The sequence below is a fragment of the Lycium barbarum genome, chromosome 1 (genome assembly GCF_019175385.1).
Source record: "Lycium barbarum isolate Lr01 chromosome 1, ASM1917538v2, whole genome shotgun sequence".
Taxonomy (NCBI): domain Eukaryota; kingdom Viridiplantae; phylum Streptophyta; class Magnoliopsida; order Solanales; family Solanaceae; genus Lycium; species Lycium barbarum.
Window position 1 is genome coordinate 160,039,948 of NC_083337.1, and position 13,679 is coordinate 160,053,626.

The 13,679-nt window shown below is 36.5% G+C and overlaps 3 protein-coding genes across 4 annotated transcripts; 1 reads left to right on the top strand and 2 right to left on the bottom strand.

The window, feature by feature from the left end:
• Nucleotides 1-5,130: 5,130 nt before the first annotated feature.
• LOC132601663 (large ribosomal subunit protein uL15x-like) lies at nt 5,131-5,800 on the bottom strand. The gene has a single exon (XM_060314740.1). It carries the CDS (start codon nt 5,734-5,736, stop codon nt 5,287-5,289), a length of 450 nt encoding a protein of 149 aa, XP_060170723.1. The 5' UTR covers nt 5,737-5,800; the 3' UTR covers nt 5,131-5,286.
• A 1,766-nt stretch (nt 5,801-7,566) lies between these two features.
• On the top strand, nt 7,567-8,097 carry LOC132617089 (protein AGENET DOMAIN (AGD)-CONTAINING P1-like). The gene has a single exon (XM_060331982.1). The coding sequence runs from the start codon at nt 7,567-7,569 to the stop codon at nt 8,095-8,097; it is 531 nt and encodes a 176-aa protein (XP_060187965.1).
• A 1,211-nt stretch (nt 8,098-9,308) lies between these two features.
• LOC132601668 (U-box domain-containing protein 35-like) lies at nt 9,309-13,045 on the bottom strand. Of its 2 annotated transcripts, none has more exons than XM_060314747.1 (5): nt 12,818-13,045; nt 12,013-12,299; nt 9,937-10,055; nt 9,728-9,846; nt 9,309-9,645 (listed from the first exon to the last, which is right to left on the bottom strand). In XM_060314747.1, the coding sequence occupies exons 2-5, from the start codon at nt 12,215-12,217 to the stop codon at nt 9,459-9,461; spliced, it is 630 nt and encodes a 209-aa protein (XP_060170730.1). In that variant the 5' UTR covers nt 12,218-12,299; nt 12,818-13,045; the 3' UTR covers nt 9,309-9,458. The 2 variants fall into 2 exon arrangements, with proteins under 2 accessions (XP_060170730.1, XP_060170727.1); XM_060314744.1 differs by having other exon boundaries at nt 12,013-12,304.
• Nucleotides 13,046-13,679: the final 634 nt, after the last annotated feature.

Sequence of the window (13,679 nt, forward strand, 5' to 3'; positions counted from 1 at the left end):
CTCTTCTTTTCATCTCCAAACATATCCTGAAGTGCATCGCCAACATACTCAAGTTTGTTACGAGGATCTAAGATAGAGGCAATAAAAAGCACTTTATTCATTTTTTTAGGAGCACCCCAATACTTGACAAACTTTTCTTTCATTTTTTCTCCCATTTTTGCCAAAGAAGGATCATCATCTTCCATACATTCTCTTAAATGATTGTGAAGCTCAACTATATCTTCAAAGTGACCATTAGAAGTGACGTAGAGTGAACCTGAAACCTTCTCAGTTAGATCATAAAACCTTTTAAGAAATATTACCATATTTCTCACTTTTTGCCAATCATCACTTTCAAGTACACCTGCAACACTTCCATCTTCACAAACATGAGTAGCAAGATAAGTTGACAATCCACCATCTTCAAGATCAAACCTATCAAATGCACTCTCAAAATGTTGTGCGGCATCCAACATCAAGTAGGTCGAATTCCACCGGGTCGAAACATCTAAACATAATGACTTCTTACTGTCTATGTTTTTTAGTTCACAACATTACACAAATTTTCTAATCCTTGCGGCAGATTGTCTAACATATTTCACCATTTGCCTAACACGTTTGATAGATGGACCAACTTCTTTCATGTCATCTTGCACAATAAGATTCAAAATGTGAGCCATACATCTCACGTGAAGATGGTTACCACATTTCATGTTAGATCCCCAATTAAGTTTGTGTAACTCTTTCACCATGACATCATTAGAAGAAGCATTATCTACAGTTATAGAGATTATTTTCTCCAATTTCCAATCAAGCAAACACTTACTAATACAACGGGTCATTTCGTCACCCTTATGACTAGTAACAACCTGAAAGTTTAAAATTCGTTTATGCAAGAGCCAATCACTATCAATAAAGTGTACTGTCAAACACATATAATTTATTCTCTGTATAAAAGTCCATGTGTTTGTGGTTAGACAAACTCTCGGTGATGTTTATTTAAATACTTCATAAACTTTTGTCTCTCTTCACCAAAAACTACATAACAATCCCTAGTCACTGTTCTACGAGAGAGAGCTCGGAATAAAGGTTGGGTTTTTTTCATAAACTTCTTAAAACCTTCCTTTTCAACAAAACGAAAAGGAAGCTCATCAAGGATTAACATCTCAACTAAAGCCCTCCGAGATACCTCTTGATCAAAAGTCCAAGTTGCCCCATCACCCATTTCACCTTCTAATAGAAAGTTTAAATTTGATTGTTTGTACTTAGAATTGGAAGTGTTAACCTTATTTGGATTGTTAGGACAAGTTTTCAAATGTTTATTCAGTCCACTTGTTCCATTTTTAGTTGCATCAGCTAAGAGAACTTTACCACAATACTTGCACTTTCCTTTATTAATTCCATCTTCTATGAGCTTATCATAATGCGGCCAAGCAGCAGATCTTGGTTCTATAGCTTTCCTCTTCACAATCACTGGATGTTGTTCAACTTCCGGTGTTGAATCAAGAGACTCGGTAAGAGGTGCGCTTCCACTGACATTGGTTGTTCGACTTGTTTCATCTTCCATCTAAACATAGAAGAGATTACAAATGCTATAAGACATAAATTGCAAAGGACTAAGTATCATTTCTACTTAACATAACAATCAGAGCTTACTTCAAAATTCAAAATTATTATGAATCATCAAATACACACACAATCAGAGCTTACTTCCGTGTTAAACATCTAAATGAGTAAATTTGAATTCCCATTACAGCTATTGATGACCAATTAGGAAAACAAATTAATAAAAAAAAAAGGATATTTTCCCCTAAATCTCAGGCTTAACAGAATAACTTATTTTCTTTAATTTAAGTTTTCTCACCCGAAAGCAAATCCCAACAGATCACACCTAAAAAGAAAAAAGACAAAAAAAGGAGAAAATCTTCAACCCATTTAATTTCCCAGAAACGAAAGAGACAATTTTAACAAATATCTTTCTTTCTTTCTCTCCCAAATACTACTGCTATGGATACTATCCATTCACATCTTTCTCTCCCAAAAACAACAACAAAGAAGCATTGGAAGTGTAAAACGAAATCAAAAAATACAATACAGAAGCTTTTAAAGAAGCTTAAATTAGTGAATCTCACCATTGTTTTCTCCTTGAGGAAGGAATGAGAAAAACCTAATGTGAGAAAAGAGACTTCGCAGTTGGAGCTGAGATGATACCGTGATTACCAGACCTGGGGAGATTTTGTGTGAAGTAGAACTGATGGGTGATGAGTATACAGTGTTAGGGATGAAGGTGAAGTGAACTAATCGATGAAGGTGAAGTGTTAGGGTCTTAGGGATTACAGTGTTAATACTTAGTATTGGGATTTTTACGGATTTGGCTATTGGATTTTCGGATTTGGGCTGGACTTGAAATGTTTTTACAATGGGCCTTTAACCCTTTACTCCTTTAGGGTGTACAGTATTGGTATTAATTTCGGTATTCGGTATTTACCGAATTACCGAACGGTATAATTGTAAATACCGAAACCGAAATACTAAATTTTATATTTCAGTACCGAATACCGAACCGAAAATCGAAATAGCCGGTTCAGTTCGGTAATTCGGTTTTCAGTATTTTATGCCCAGCCCTAATTATGTCCATCCAAATTCTGTCTTAAGGCAGAATTTTGCAAATCTAGCCATACAAGACAGAAATTTGCAAAATCTGACCATGTGCAAATTCTGCCTGTAAGGCCCAAATTCTGCCTTAAATTCTCCCCGAAGGACAAAGGTTAAAGACCACCCCAGCGAAGGACAATCCTGCAAATTGCCCTAATGCGGAGATAAATTTCCATTTCTATTTGCTTTAATGCAAAGATAAATTTCCATTTCTTTTTCCACGCAACTCGCAGAAATGCCTTTATTTTGGGGTGGTCTTTCATTTTTGCCTAACAAATTAGTAGTCTTTAATTTTTACCCTTCGCCTAATACTATGAGGTTTGGAGATCAAATCCCGACTTAGTAAAAAAAAAATTGTAAGCAAAGTTTAGTAGCAAAGTTAGGCCTATTCAGGCAAAAATTAGGCCTCAGAAAGAATTTTGAATGCAAAACTCTGCAAGTTTTGCAAGCCCAAATTAGGCCTCAAACATAATTTTGCAAGCCAAAGTTAAGCCTCAGGCATAATTTTGCAAGCCATCAGGCATAATTGCAGGCGGAGTTTTGCAAGTCAAAGTTAGGCCTCAAACATAATTTTGCAAGCCAAAGTTAAACCTCAGGCATAGTTTTGCAAACCATCAGGCATAATTTGTCTGTAAACTCTCCCAGCAGGCAGATTTTACAAGCCAAAGTTATGCCTGAAGTATAGTTTTGCAAGCCATCAAACATAGTTTGCCTTCAAACTCTGCCCTTCAAGTATAAGGGAAACTATGCCCGATACAAACTCTGCCTAGCGAATCTAAACCTCTACCTTGCAAATTTTTATTTTTGTTTGAGCGCGATTCAAACCAACCCGGACAAAAACTAAAAATTTCAAATTTGAGGTACAAAAATTAAGGACCAGTGCTTTTGAAGGGATAGGAGCAAGGTCATTATGGCCATATGAAGAATAAAAAAGCCCAAATCGATGCTCTGCGCGAGCAGATTTCATTACCCTCAGAGAAAATTATATCTTCATGATTTTATATAAATATATATTCTGTCTTGATTAAATAGTTTGGCACAAACAAAAAAAACATTCAAGTGTTGGCTTAAACTAAGAACAACAAAAAGTCTCAAATGAAGAAGTAAAAACTTCTAAACAAGCGCAAGTAAAATAGACAGCTCTCAATAAAATTGGATTGGGAAAGTTACAGTTGAGATACTTTGAGAAAACTGAGAGTCAGCTACGTACAATAGACTCATATTCTAGTACGAAGTCACCTCCTAACATGCAAAGATAAAAAACAATCGACCGCTATTTCAAGAGAACCAAGAGATACAAACAATACCATGTAATACAGAAGTACTAGCCTAACAAGTGAACACCAACTATATCCTCCCATTGCTACATTAGGCGAAAATGTAAAATGAGATGCACATCCTCATCCATATTTAGTTCTATGCACCTTTTAGTGGACACGTAGTTAAACTGTGTAAAAACTAAAATCTAGGGTGAATGCAACAGGAGAATCTAAAACACCTTAACTTTCTTTACTGATAAACGGAAGACCAACTTGATCTTCAAGAATGGATTGGAGAAAAAAAACTTGGGGGAATATAATGAGAAACAGAGCAAGTTTAACTCATAGCTTAAATTTGATTCTCAAAAAGAAGAAAAGGAAAAGCAATAGCCACTCTCATCAGATCATGAACACCTGAAGCTTCAACTTAATCCGCAAGAGTCCCAAGTCCCATGTAGGTTTTAGCATCAAATGACTCCACATTCTTTCTATTCCTAACCAATCAAATAAAACATGTCCTACTCTCCGCTACTTCCTCTAGTCTACATGGTCAGTCTCTTCCTACCAATCCAAAGCATGGTCAGTCACTTCCTTGCAATCCAAAAAACCTTAAAATTTCACGTACAGAGCCACTATAACTATGGCTAGGACACATTCTCAACCCAACATTACTCCATCTATTTGATTCTTCCCACAATAAGCTGTAACTCCCTATACATTGAACACATTCTCTTAGGAAAATCCCAACACTGCAAACCAACTCTACACGTTGCAACAAATGAGCAGAGCAAGAAATGAGGTATCCAATTCTAGTTTCGTGTTTGACCTGTTACGCACATATCACCAGGCACCTGAACACTAAAATCACATTTCCAACATCTTGAACTACTTAAAGCCCCATTCCTCTAAATTAACACCACTTAGACACCATGTTAATAAAACAATACCAAAACTCTTTTATAATCCACAGAAATTCTTACAAAGTTGGAAACATCAATTTGACAAAGGAAAACACATTCTCATAATATTAGTCTTATGGTTAAAAATGAGCCTGGGCCAAAGAGACAACCAAATCAGGATAGAGCTACCTCATACCTAATGAACTTAAAAAACAGAACACGTAAACACTAGCAAGAGCAATATCATTAACACAAACTAAGCACAATTATCATTCACAAATAGCATGAAACAGATTATAAACCTAGCAGTACCAAATGCATTCAAAGGACAAGCAAAATAATATAGTACCAATTTCTATCAATTGGTGCTTTAGCGGGCAAGATCTCATTAAACTTCAAAATATCAAAAGTATTTCATCAAACAAGTAATAATAATCCCAAGTTCAAATCTCCATTAAACTAATCAAAAACATTAACTTCAACAAAAAAAACACCTAAGCAGTAAGAACAACAGCACCACCAGCTTCTTTAATCTTCTTCTCAGCGTTCTTACTCACCAACTTAGCTTTCACAACAACAGGCTGTCCTGTAGGCAAAACACCTTTACCCAAAACCTTAAAATACCCAAACTGTGTAACATCAATCAAAGGAGCAGCACCACCTTTATTAGCTTGCACCTTGTCTTTCACTTCTTGTGGAAGAAGTGACCATAGTTTGTCGATATTGACAGTTGGGCAGTAAAATTTGTTACGTAATTTGTGGAAATAACGCATACCAACTTTGCCGAAATAACCAGGATGATACTTGTCGAAAAGGATACGATGATGATGCATACCACCAGCGTTACCACGACCACCTGGATGTTTTCTGTGTTTGCCAATACGACCATGTCCGGCGCTGACGTGTCCACGCTTCTTCCGGTTTTTCTTGAATCTTGTTGTCATTTTGAGGTTGTGGCGGCGAAATGGGGGAAGGGGAAAAGGGAAGAAGGGTAGTGAAGGGATGGTGTGGTTAGGGTTTGAAGATATTTATAGATGGATGATTGGGTTGGGTTGGGCCACAGATGAAGACATTAGGGTTTTGTGAGATTTTTTGGTGGTTAGATATGGTCTTGGGCCTTTTATCCAGCAGATGACTCATTGTTTCTCTTTTTTTTTTTTTTTTTTTCCAACCATTGTATTTTTTCGGAAAAAATATTAAGTTCTGGTTAATACTATTCAGGCCGAATGACTCTATAAATTTACGTCGAAATTATAGAATAATACAAAATATATATATATATATATATATATATATATATATATATATATATATATATATGATATTTCAAATATAGACACTTTTTCGTCTATTCTAACTGCAATTATAGGATCAAAAACAAGACTTTCATTGATTGTTGCCGTTGAAGGGGCAATTTGCAGGAATTCATTCGCTGGGGATGGTCTTTAATTTTATCCCTCAAATTAGTGGTCTTTAATTTTTTGTTCTTCGGTTAATACCTCGAGGTCCTGAATTCGAATTCAAAACCAAAAGACTTTTAGCGAAGGACAAAAATTAAAAACCACCAATTTAAGGGACAAAAATTAAATACCAGTCCTTTTGAAGCACATTCCTGAAAAAAAAAAAAAAAAACCGTTGAAGCCATTAGGGTTTTAACAGATCTGTTAGAAGTTAGATATGGGCTTGGGCCTTCATCCGGCAAATGACCCACTGTTTCTCTTTCTTTTTTTTCCAACATTTTATTTTTTTTAGCAAAATAAGTTCTATAAATTATTCAGGCCGAATGACTCTATAAAATAATAATTTTATAGGATAATATGAAATAGGCAAAATATATACTCTTTCTGTCTCAATTTATGTGATACACTTTCATTTATAGTCTAACCCAAACAAATGATACATTTATATATTTAGAAATAATTTAACTTAAAACCTCTCCTTTTAACCCTTAAATGAAATGATTTACAACCACAAAAATATCTATGGTTTGTTTTAGACCACACCAAAAGGCTTCTTTTCTTTGATAAACTTTCTGTCTAGTCAAACTATATCAAATAAATTGGGACGGAGAGATTAGTATTTCAAAGGTATACACTTTTTCCTCTATTCTAACTGCAATTATAAGATCAAAAGCAAAACTTTCAAAATTAGTTTCATTCTCTTACTCTCTGAGGCATATTAATATTTTCCAATTGGAAAAAAAACGGGGGTTGGTTATGTTATCTCCTAAAGAATGACTAGCGTTGGAATAAATAAAGTTTTAAAGAGTTTATAATTGCATAAAAGAAGTTAAATTAATAACTAAAACGCGTTGTTTGTATGAAATAAAACACAAAAATCCATAGGTAAAAGAATAAACTAAAATACTCTCTTGCTATTATTATTATTTTGAAAAATGTTCTAAATTTTTGCAAAAGAAAAAGCTAATTTGAATTTAGACGAGCAAAACATTACTAAGTATTTAATTGGACTATGGTCCATCTCCATGTCATGACACGTGGTTTCGTTTTACAAGATATGAGATTTTTCTTGCCTCCCTAGTTCAAGTTCCTAATAAGTTAGGTAAGTTAATTAAGCCTTTCAGGAAAATAAAAATTGGAAACACCAATTCCCAAACATTTAAGGAAACCAAAAGAAAACAGGACAACAATTACCATAATCCCATTCCCAGTCACTCACGGAAACAAAACTCTGTTCCTATAAATTCACTAGCAAAAGCCACAAAGTTCCTCACTTTTCTCATTCAATTGAATCAATCTGCAATAAAGTTCACAATGACTCATTTAGAGGAACAGCACCAGTCAAGAATTGATATGATGTCAAAGGCAATAAAATCAATAGCATTCAAGAAACAACAAACAACAAAAGCATTCCAAAAGGGTGATGAAGTTGAAGTAGCAAGTCAAGAACATGGCTTCATAGGTTCTTATTACACAGCAACTATTGTTTCTTCCATTGGCGCTTATCATTACAAAGTCAAGTACAAAACTTTATTGACCAATGATCAATCCGCGCCACTAGAGGAAATTGTTTCTGTCTCAGAGGTCCGCCCTGTGCCACCTGATCAACATGAAATAATGTTAAAAAATAACCTCCGTCTGTATGATATGATTGATGTGTTTGACAATGATGGCTGGTGGTTCGGGCTTATCACGGGGAAAATTGGATCAAAGTACTCTGTGTATTTTCCTACAACTGGGGATCAAATTGCATATCCTCCTGATGTGTTGAGATTTCATCAAGAATGGTCTAACGGCAAGTGGATATTTCTTCCGAGGCAAGGAAAGATGTTTGGCTTGTACTGATTTTGGTTTCAAGAATTTTTTTTATTTGCTGTAGTGTAATATGAATGTCACTTAGTCATTCTCCTTATGTCATATTGAAAAAAAAAATCAAGTTTAGTCGAAAAATTGCTACGTATGCTGATAAAGATTTTGATATGCTGTGTCAAGCATCTATTGACGAAATAGTTGAATAAAATACTTAATTCGCTACTGTTTTAGCCTTTAATTGTTGTATTATACGTTTCCGAACAGTCCTTAATCTCGAATTTTATGATAACTAGTATTGTGATGTATAAGATGCATTATTTTTCTTTCCTCATTGGGATCGACATTCTAGTACAGTCAAGAAAATGTAGAAATCCAATTTGAGCCATAAGAAGTAAAATGTAAATTGATGGCGGATGGTACATAAAATTTTCCACTTTTATTGAAAATAAGACAATTCTTGAGATGCTTTGTGCATCTCCGAATTTGGGCTGCACTTTTTTTTTTTAAGACATTTCTTGAGATGCTTTCAAGAAATACATTTAAAGTGCCAGATAATTTAAATGTAGCATCTGTCATTGAAATATCAGTTTGTGAAAATTATACCAAATTCAGCTGCATATATTGTATACGGTAAAAATCGGATATATGTTAAACCGGTAAGACCGGATACCGAGGGAAGAAAGGGACAAGCACGTGCACAAAGACTTTCTTTCTGGACCGGAGGAGTGCTTGAACCGAAGAAAAGGAAAGGCATCATTTGGTCCGGCTTCTTCATAGCCGAGTTGGTCGTGGCCGTTGGTCCGTTTGATCATGGCCGTTGGTCCGTTTGATCGTGGCCGTTGGTCCGGGTGATCCGTTACACAATTGTCACGCGTCAATACCGTTCTGCCACATTGTGCTGCCAATCGTACGGGTGTCAGACCGTACGACCAACCTTATCCATTTTAGGGTTATTCTTTATTCTTTAGAACCTTATGATGTATGAAGCCCATGAGGCAAAACTATAAATAGGGGTCATTACCCTACTTTTAGGGGTTGGCTTCTCAAATCTAGAACATATTGTAATAGCAAAATATACAACATTCTCTTATTTATTATCTGATTTTGGTCCGGATTCATTGTGTTCTTATATTTGTTCAATAAAGCAATATCATATACTATTTAGTACACGCATTATTACAACCCATGAATCACTTTTCAGTTTACTCATAGCTCATTTTAAGCCATTTTCTTTCAAGCAAGAATACATTAAAGTTCAACCACATATCCTATACCACACTCATAAATTTAGTTGATTATTCAAATTTGAGGTAAACATATATAGCACAATTTTCTAATAGATGGGACAAGTTCCTACATGTTTAAAAACTTGTCACATTCTTGCTTCCAACATTTCAGTAGAACTTGCCAGAAAAGCATATGCATTCAAGGAAATTCCTTTCAGAATTTCTTGCAATTTCAGGCTGCGCTTGATTAAAACCCTGTTTTGGCTTCTGCACTTGGCCAACAACTTTAACCTCACAGAAATCTGGTGCATTCTTTTTAACATACTCTCCTATATCTCGTCCCTTCCTCGCTCGCCTGAAATGGATAAACACTTGTAGTATAGCAATCTTGAACCTTGATAAATTTCATGTTGCATAATTTATTTAACTACGTTTACCTTGCGGAACGCGATGGTCTATTTCCAATGACAAGGCTGGTAATATTGACAATAGGAATAAGGTCAAGTAATGCTTTGGCTGGTGAATTGCTCTCCACAAGCATAGTATCAACAGGTACCTAGCAGTCAAAATAAATCAAGAAATGTCATCTTACAAAGTTTTTGTATTTTGGATATGAAGTTTCCGATGGATACAGACTTGCACCTACTTTGGCATCGTTGCATAGGCGAATGTATTTCTCCAAGAGATTCTTCCTCCTGTTATTCTCTTCATTGATGTAGACTTGCACTTGCTCTTGGCTCAATTGGCTTCTTGATAACTTCCCAACTATCATACAGAATTTAAAAACTTAGCAACGTTCTTTAGCAAGTCGTTTCATTTTTGCTTTTATTTCATCAAATTTCCTATAGTTCCTAGAAAAAAGGGTAGCTCGGGACACAAAGTATCCCGCATTCACACAGTAGTGAGGGAAGCGTCGCAACCCAAGGGGGTGTAGTGTAAGTAGTCTATCCCGATGCAAGTATCCATTTCATTTTTTTTCCTATCAAATTCCCTTTTGTTCATAAAGAAAAAGGACAGCCCGGTGCACGGATCCCACATTCATGTAGGGTCTGTGGAAGGGCCGCACCCCAAGGGGGTGTAATATAAGCACCTAACCACACTTGTCAGTGGTTGATTCCACAACTCGAACCCATAATTTATTGTCACGGGTTCGATCCAACTTTACCGATGATCCAAGGCTCCCCTCTATTTGTTCCTAGAAAGTATTCAAAAAATGCACTTGGGGCAATACGACAACAACAACAACAACCCAGTGAAATCCCACAATGTGGGGTCTGGGGAGGGTAGAGTGTACGCAGACCTTACTCCTACCAAGGTAGGACGGTTGTTTCCGAAAGACCCTCGGCTCAATAAAAAGCATAAAAAGAGGTCAGATAATGCTAAGAAATTCAAAGCGATATGGAAATGCAAATAACGAAAGCGACACAGATAAAATAGAATAATCAAAGTACAGGAAATAACAGATAATAGCAGAAATCAGAGCACAAGAAATTATACTGCGATAATGCGCCTACTAATAAGGAAGGATAACGAGACTATCTACTAGTCTTCTACCCTAATGTGGGTCCTCCAAACCCTCCTATCTAAGGTCAAGTCCTCGCTAAGCTGTAACTGCGCCATGTCCTGTCTAATCACCTCTCCCCAATATTTCTTCGGCCTACCCCTACCTCTTCTGAAACCATCCATGGCCAACCTCTCACACCTCCGCACTGGGGCATCCGTGTCTCTCCTCTTCACATGCCCAAACCATCTTAGTCTCGCTTCCCGCATCTTGTCTTCCACCGAGGCCACTCCCACCTTGTCCCGAATAGCCTCATTCCTAATCCTGTCACTCCTGGTGTGCCCACATATCCATCTCAACATTCTCATCTCGGCAACTTTCATCTTTTGAACGTGAGAGATCTTAACTGGCCAACACTCCGCCCCATACAACATAATCGGTCTAACCACCACTTTGTAGAACTTGCCCTTAAGTTGTGGTGGCACCTTCTTGTCACATAGCACTCCGGAAGCGAGCCTCCATTTCATCCACCCTGCCCTAATACGATGTGTGACATCATCGTCAATCTCCCTGCTGCCTTGCATGATAGACCCAAGATACTTGAAACTACTTTTCTTCTGGATGGCCTGGCTACCAAGCCTAACTTCCATGCCATCCTCCTTAGGTGCTTCACTGAACTTGCACTCCAAGTACTCTGTCTTGGTCCTACTCAGCTTAAACCCTTTAGACTCCAAGGTATGTCTCCAACCCTCCAGTTTAGCGTTAACTCCGCTACGAGTCTCGTCGATCAGAACTATTCACCTCTGAACTACCTTTTAACTGATTAAAGACTTCTAGGATTCTTGTCAAGGAAATTTGAGTTTTTTTTCTTTAGCTGCTACAAAGTTCAGAAGCACCGTGTTGTGTTTTGACTTATCTTGAGAGAATAGAGCATACTATTTATTAATAGTAACTTTGAGTTAAGAATTTAGCGTCTATAGGTTGATCTGCATATTTCAGAGGCAGCTGCAGAAACAAGAGAATTGAACCAATATATTCAATATACTTTTCATGTTCTTGAATTCCCTGATTTTATGAATAAATCGACATTCCCTGATGTGATGTCTTAAATATACCGGCTTGTTTGTGACATAGGTAAAGCTAGATGAATCAAAAACTGGAACGAACAAAAAGTGGAGAAACAGATAGCAAATTGAAATCCTTACCAAGAGAATTAGTTACCTGGTGTAGGGATGTAGTTAATGAGAGGAAAAATGTGCACGAGGCAGATGCGAAAACTGGGGGAAATAGCATGATCAAGTGCCCATTGAAGAACATGCAAGTCATTTTTGCCAACAGCTACATAAACATCTTTAATATCTGCATCTATGCTGTTTATTGTAGTACTCTTGCTATCTTCTCCGATCTCTTCGATTTCCCCAGACATCTCTTTCTAAATGTTGAATATAGCCGGTAATAATGATGCTAGTTGTCCTCAGTTCTAGCCCCTCGTCTCAGTTTTCAACTTTCTTCACTTCCAATAGTTATAGTCCAAAATGGGGAAATTGTAGAAGAAGGAAACAAGAGTAAATGCTTAAAGAAATTAGCAGATAATGAAGAAAAGAATAATGGTCGTTGCTATCAATGGCACCAACAAAATGGAAAAGTTTTATAATTTTTTTTTTTTTTGTCAATATCTATAGGGTTCTTGGACATGTCACATTCCAAATATATATCAACTGTGCCTTTTATGTAAAATAAACCTTTTTTTTCCTCCTTATTCGCAAACTGCCCTTGTATTCTCCTCTTGGACCGACTTGAAATTGGAAATAAAACTTTTTTCAAGTGGGAAACTTTTCTTGGACCATATTATAATGTTCTGATAGTGCAAGTCAATTTCAAATGGTTGCTTTCTCTTTCATTTTCTTATGATCTGCCTTTCCAAATATTATTGTTAATCATGTAGAACAGAAAGTGTTTGCCACACAGGAAATTTATCTAATAGGCCCTTTAATGAAGTGCTAGTTGAGGTCAGTAAAGTGCAAACCTTTCATTTTGTCAAGACGTTTTCGAGTTTTGCAGCATATGGACCGGAGAAATTGCGATGAAAGGCCAGCTCTTTTTCTGATATTCAGTAGCATCATCAACCATCTTATACTCTGGCCTAACGAATTGTCCTTTGAATTGAAAACTGCCTCATCAATAATCTACCATATTCTCATAGTATCCAGCACACTAGTGGCTAGCAATTGGAGATTTAAAGAGGCTAAGAAAAGGAATCCACCATTATGTGAAGTAAAAACACAAGGAAATGAAAGGCATTCAACATAAACAAACAGGTTAATGGACATAAGATTCAATTTGGAGCAAGGCCAGATTCTCAAAAAAACAAAAAAAAAAAAGCCCGATGCACTAAGCTCCCGCTATATGCGGGTCTGGGGAAGGGCCAAACGACGAGGGTCTATCGTTCACAGCCTTACCCGGTCTCAATTTAAGCTGTGTATATTCTGTTAAACATATAAATTAGTAACCCAAATCTTTTTCACAAATTGACATTGAAGGATTAGGTGACTGCAAAAGGCCGGCTAAGTACTCAAACTTCACGAATAGGCAGAGGAACATAATATCATTTCAGCTTCCACTCCTTAACAATATCACTGTTAACTTTCTTTATGAACATCATTCGAGCAACTGATGTGCAAGTGAATTGAACAGCAGCAGTTTGTGATCTTTGTTACAGCATGATATAATTGAAACCTTCATTCTGGCTTCTAGGCTTTGTTTTAATACATTTGGAAGTTTGTCACATAGCCATAAAGACCATGTTAGACTTGCAAGTAGGTCCAAAGTTCTGAAGCTTCAGATTTATTAATTCGTTGCATTCTTTATCAGAACATCTTGAGAAATTT

What these genes read in the sequence shown, in the direction of transcription:
- LOC132617089 (XM_060331982.1), top strand. Translation starts at nt 7,567, where the DNA reads ATGACTCATTTAGAGGAACAGCACCAGTCAAGAATTGATATGATGTCA.
- LOC132601663 (XM_060314740.1), bottom strand. Translation starts at nt 5,736, where the DNA reads ATGACAACAAGATTCAAGAAAAACCGGAAGAAGCGTGGACACGTCAGC.
- LOC132601668 (XM_060314747.1), bottom strand. Translation starts at nt 12,217, where the DNA reads ATGTCTGGGGAAATCGAAGAGATCGGAGAAGATAGCAAGAGTACTACA. An exon ending in TAACTACATCCCTACACCAG is followed by an intron (nt 10,056 to 12,012) that starts GTAACTAATTCT and finishes TCTGTATGATAG; the next exon opens with TTGGGAAGTTATCAAGAAGC. An exon ending in AGACCATCGCGTTCCGCAAG is followed by an intron (nt 9,646 to 9,727) that starts GTAAACGTAGTT and finishes TATCCATTTCAG; the next exon opens with GCGAGCGAGGAAGGGACGAG.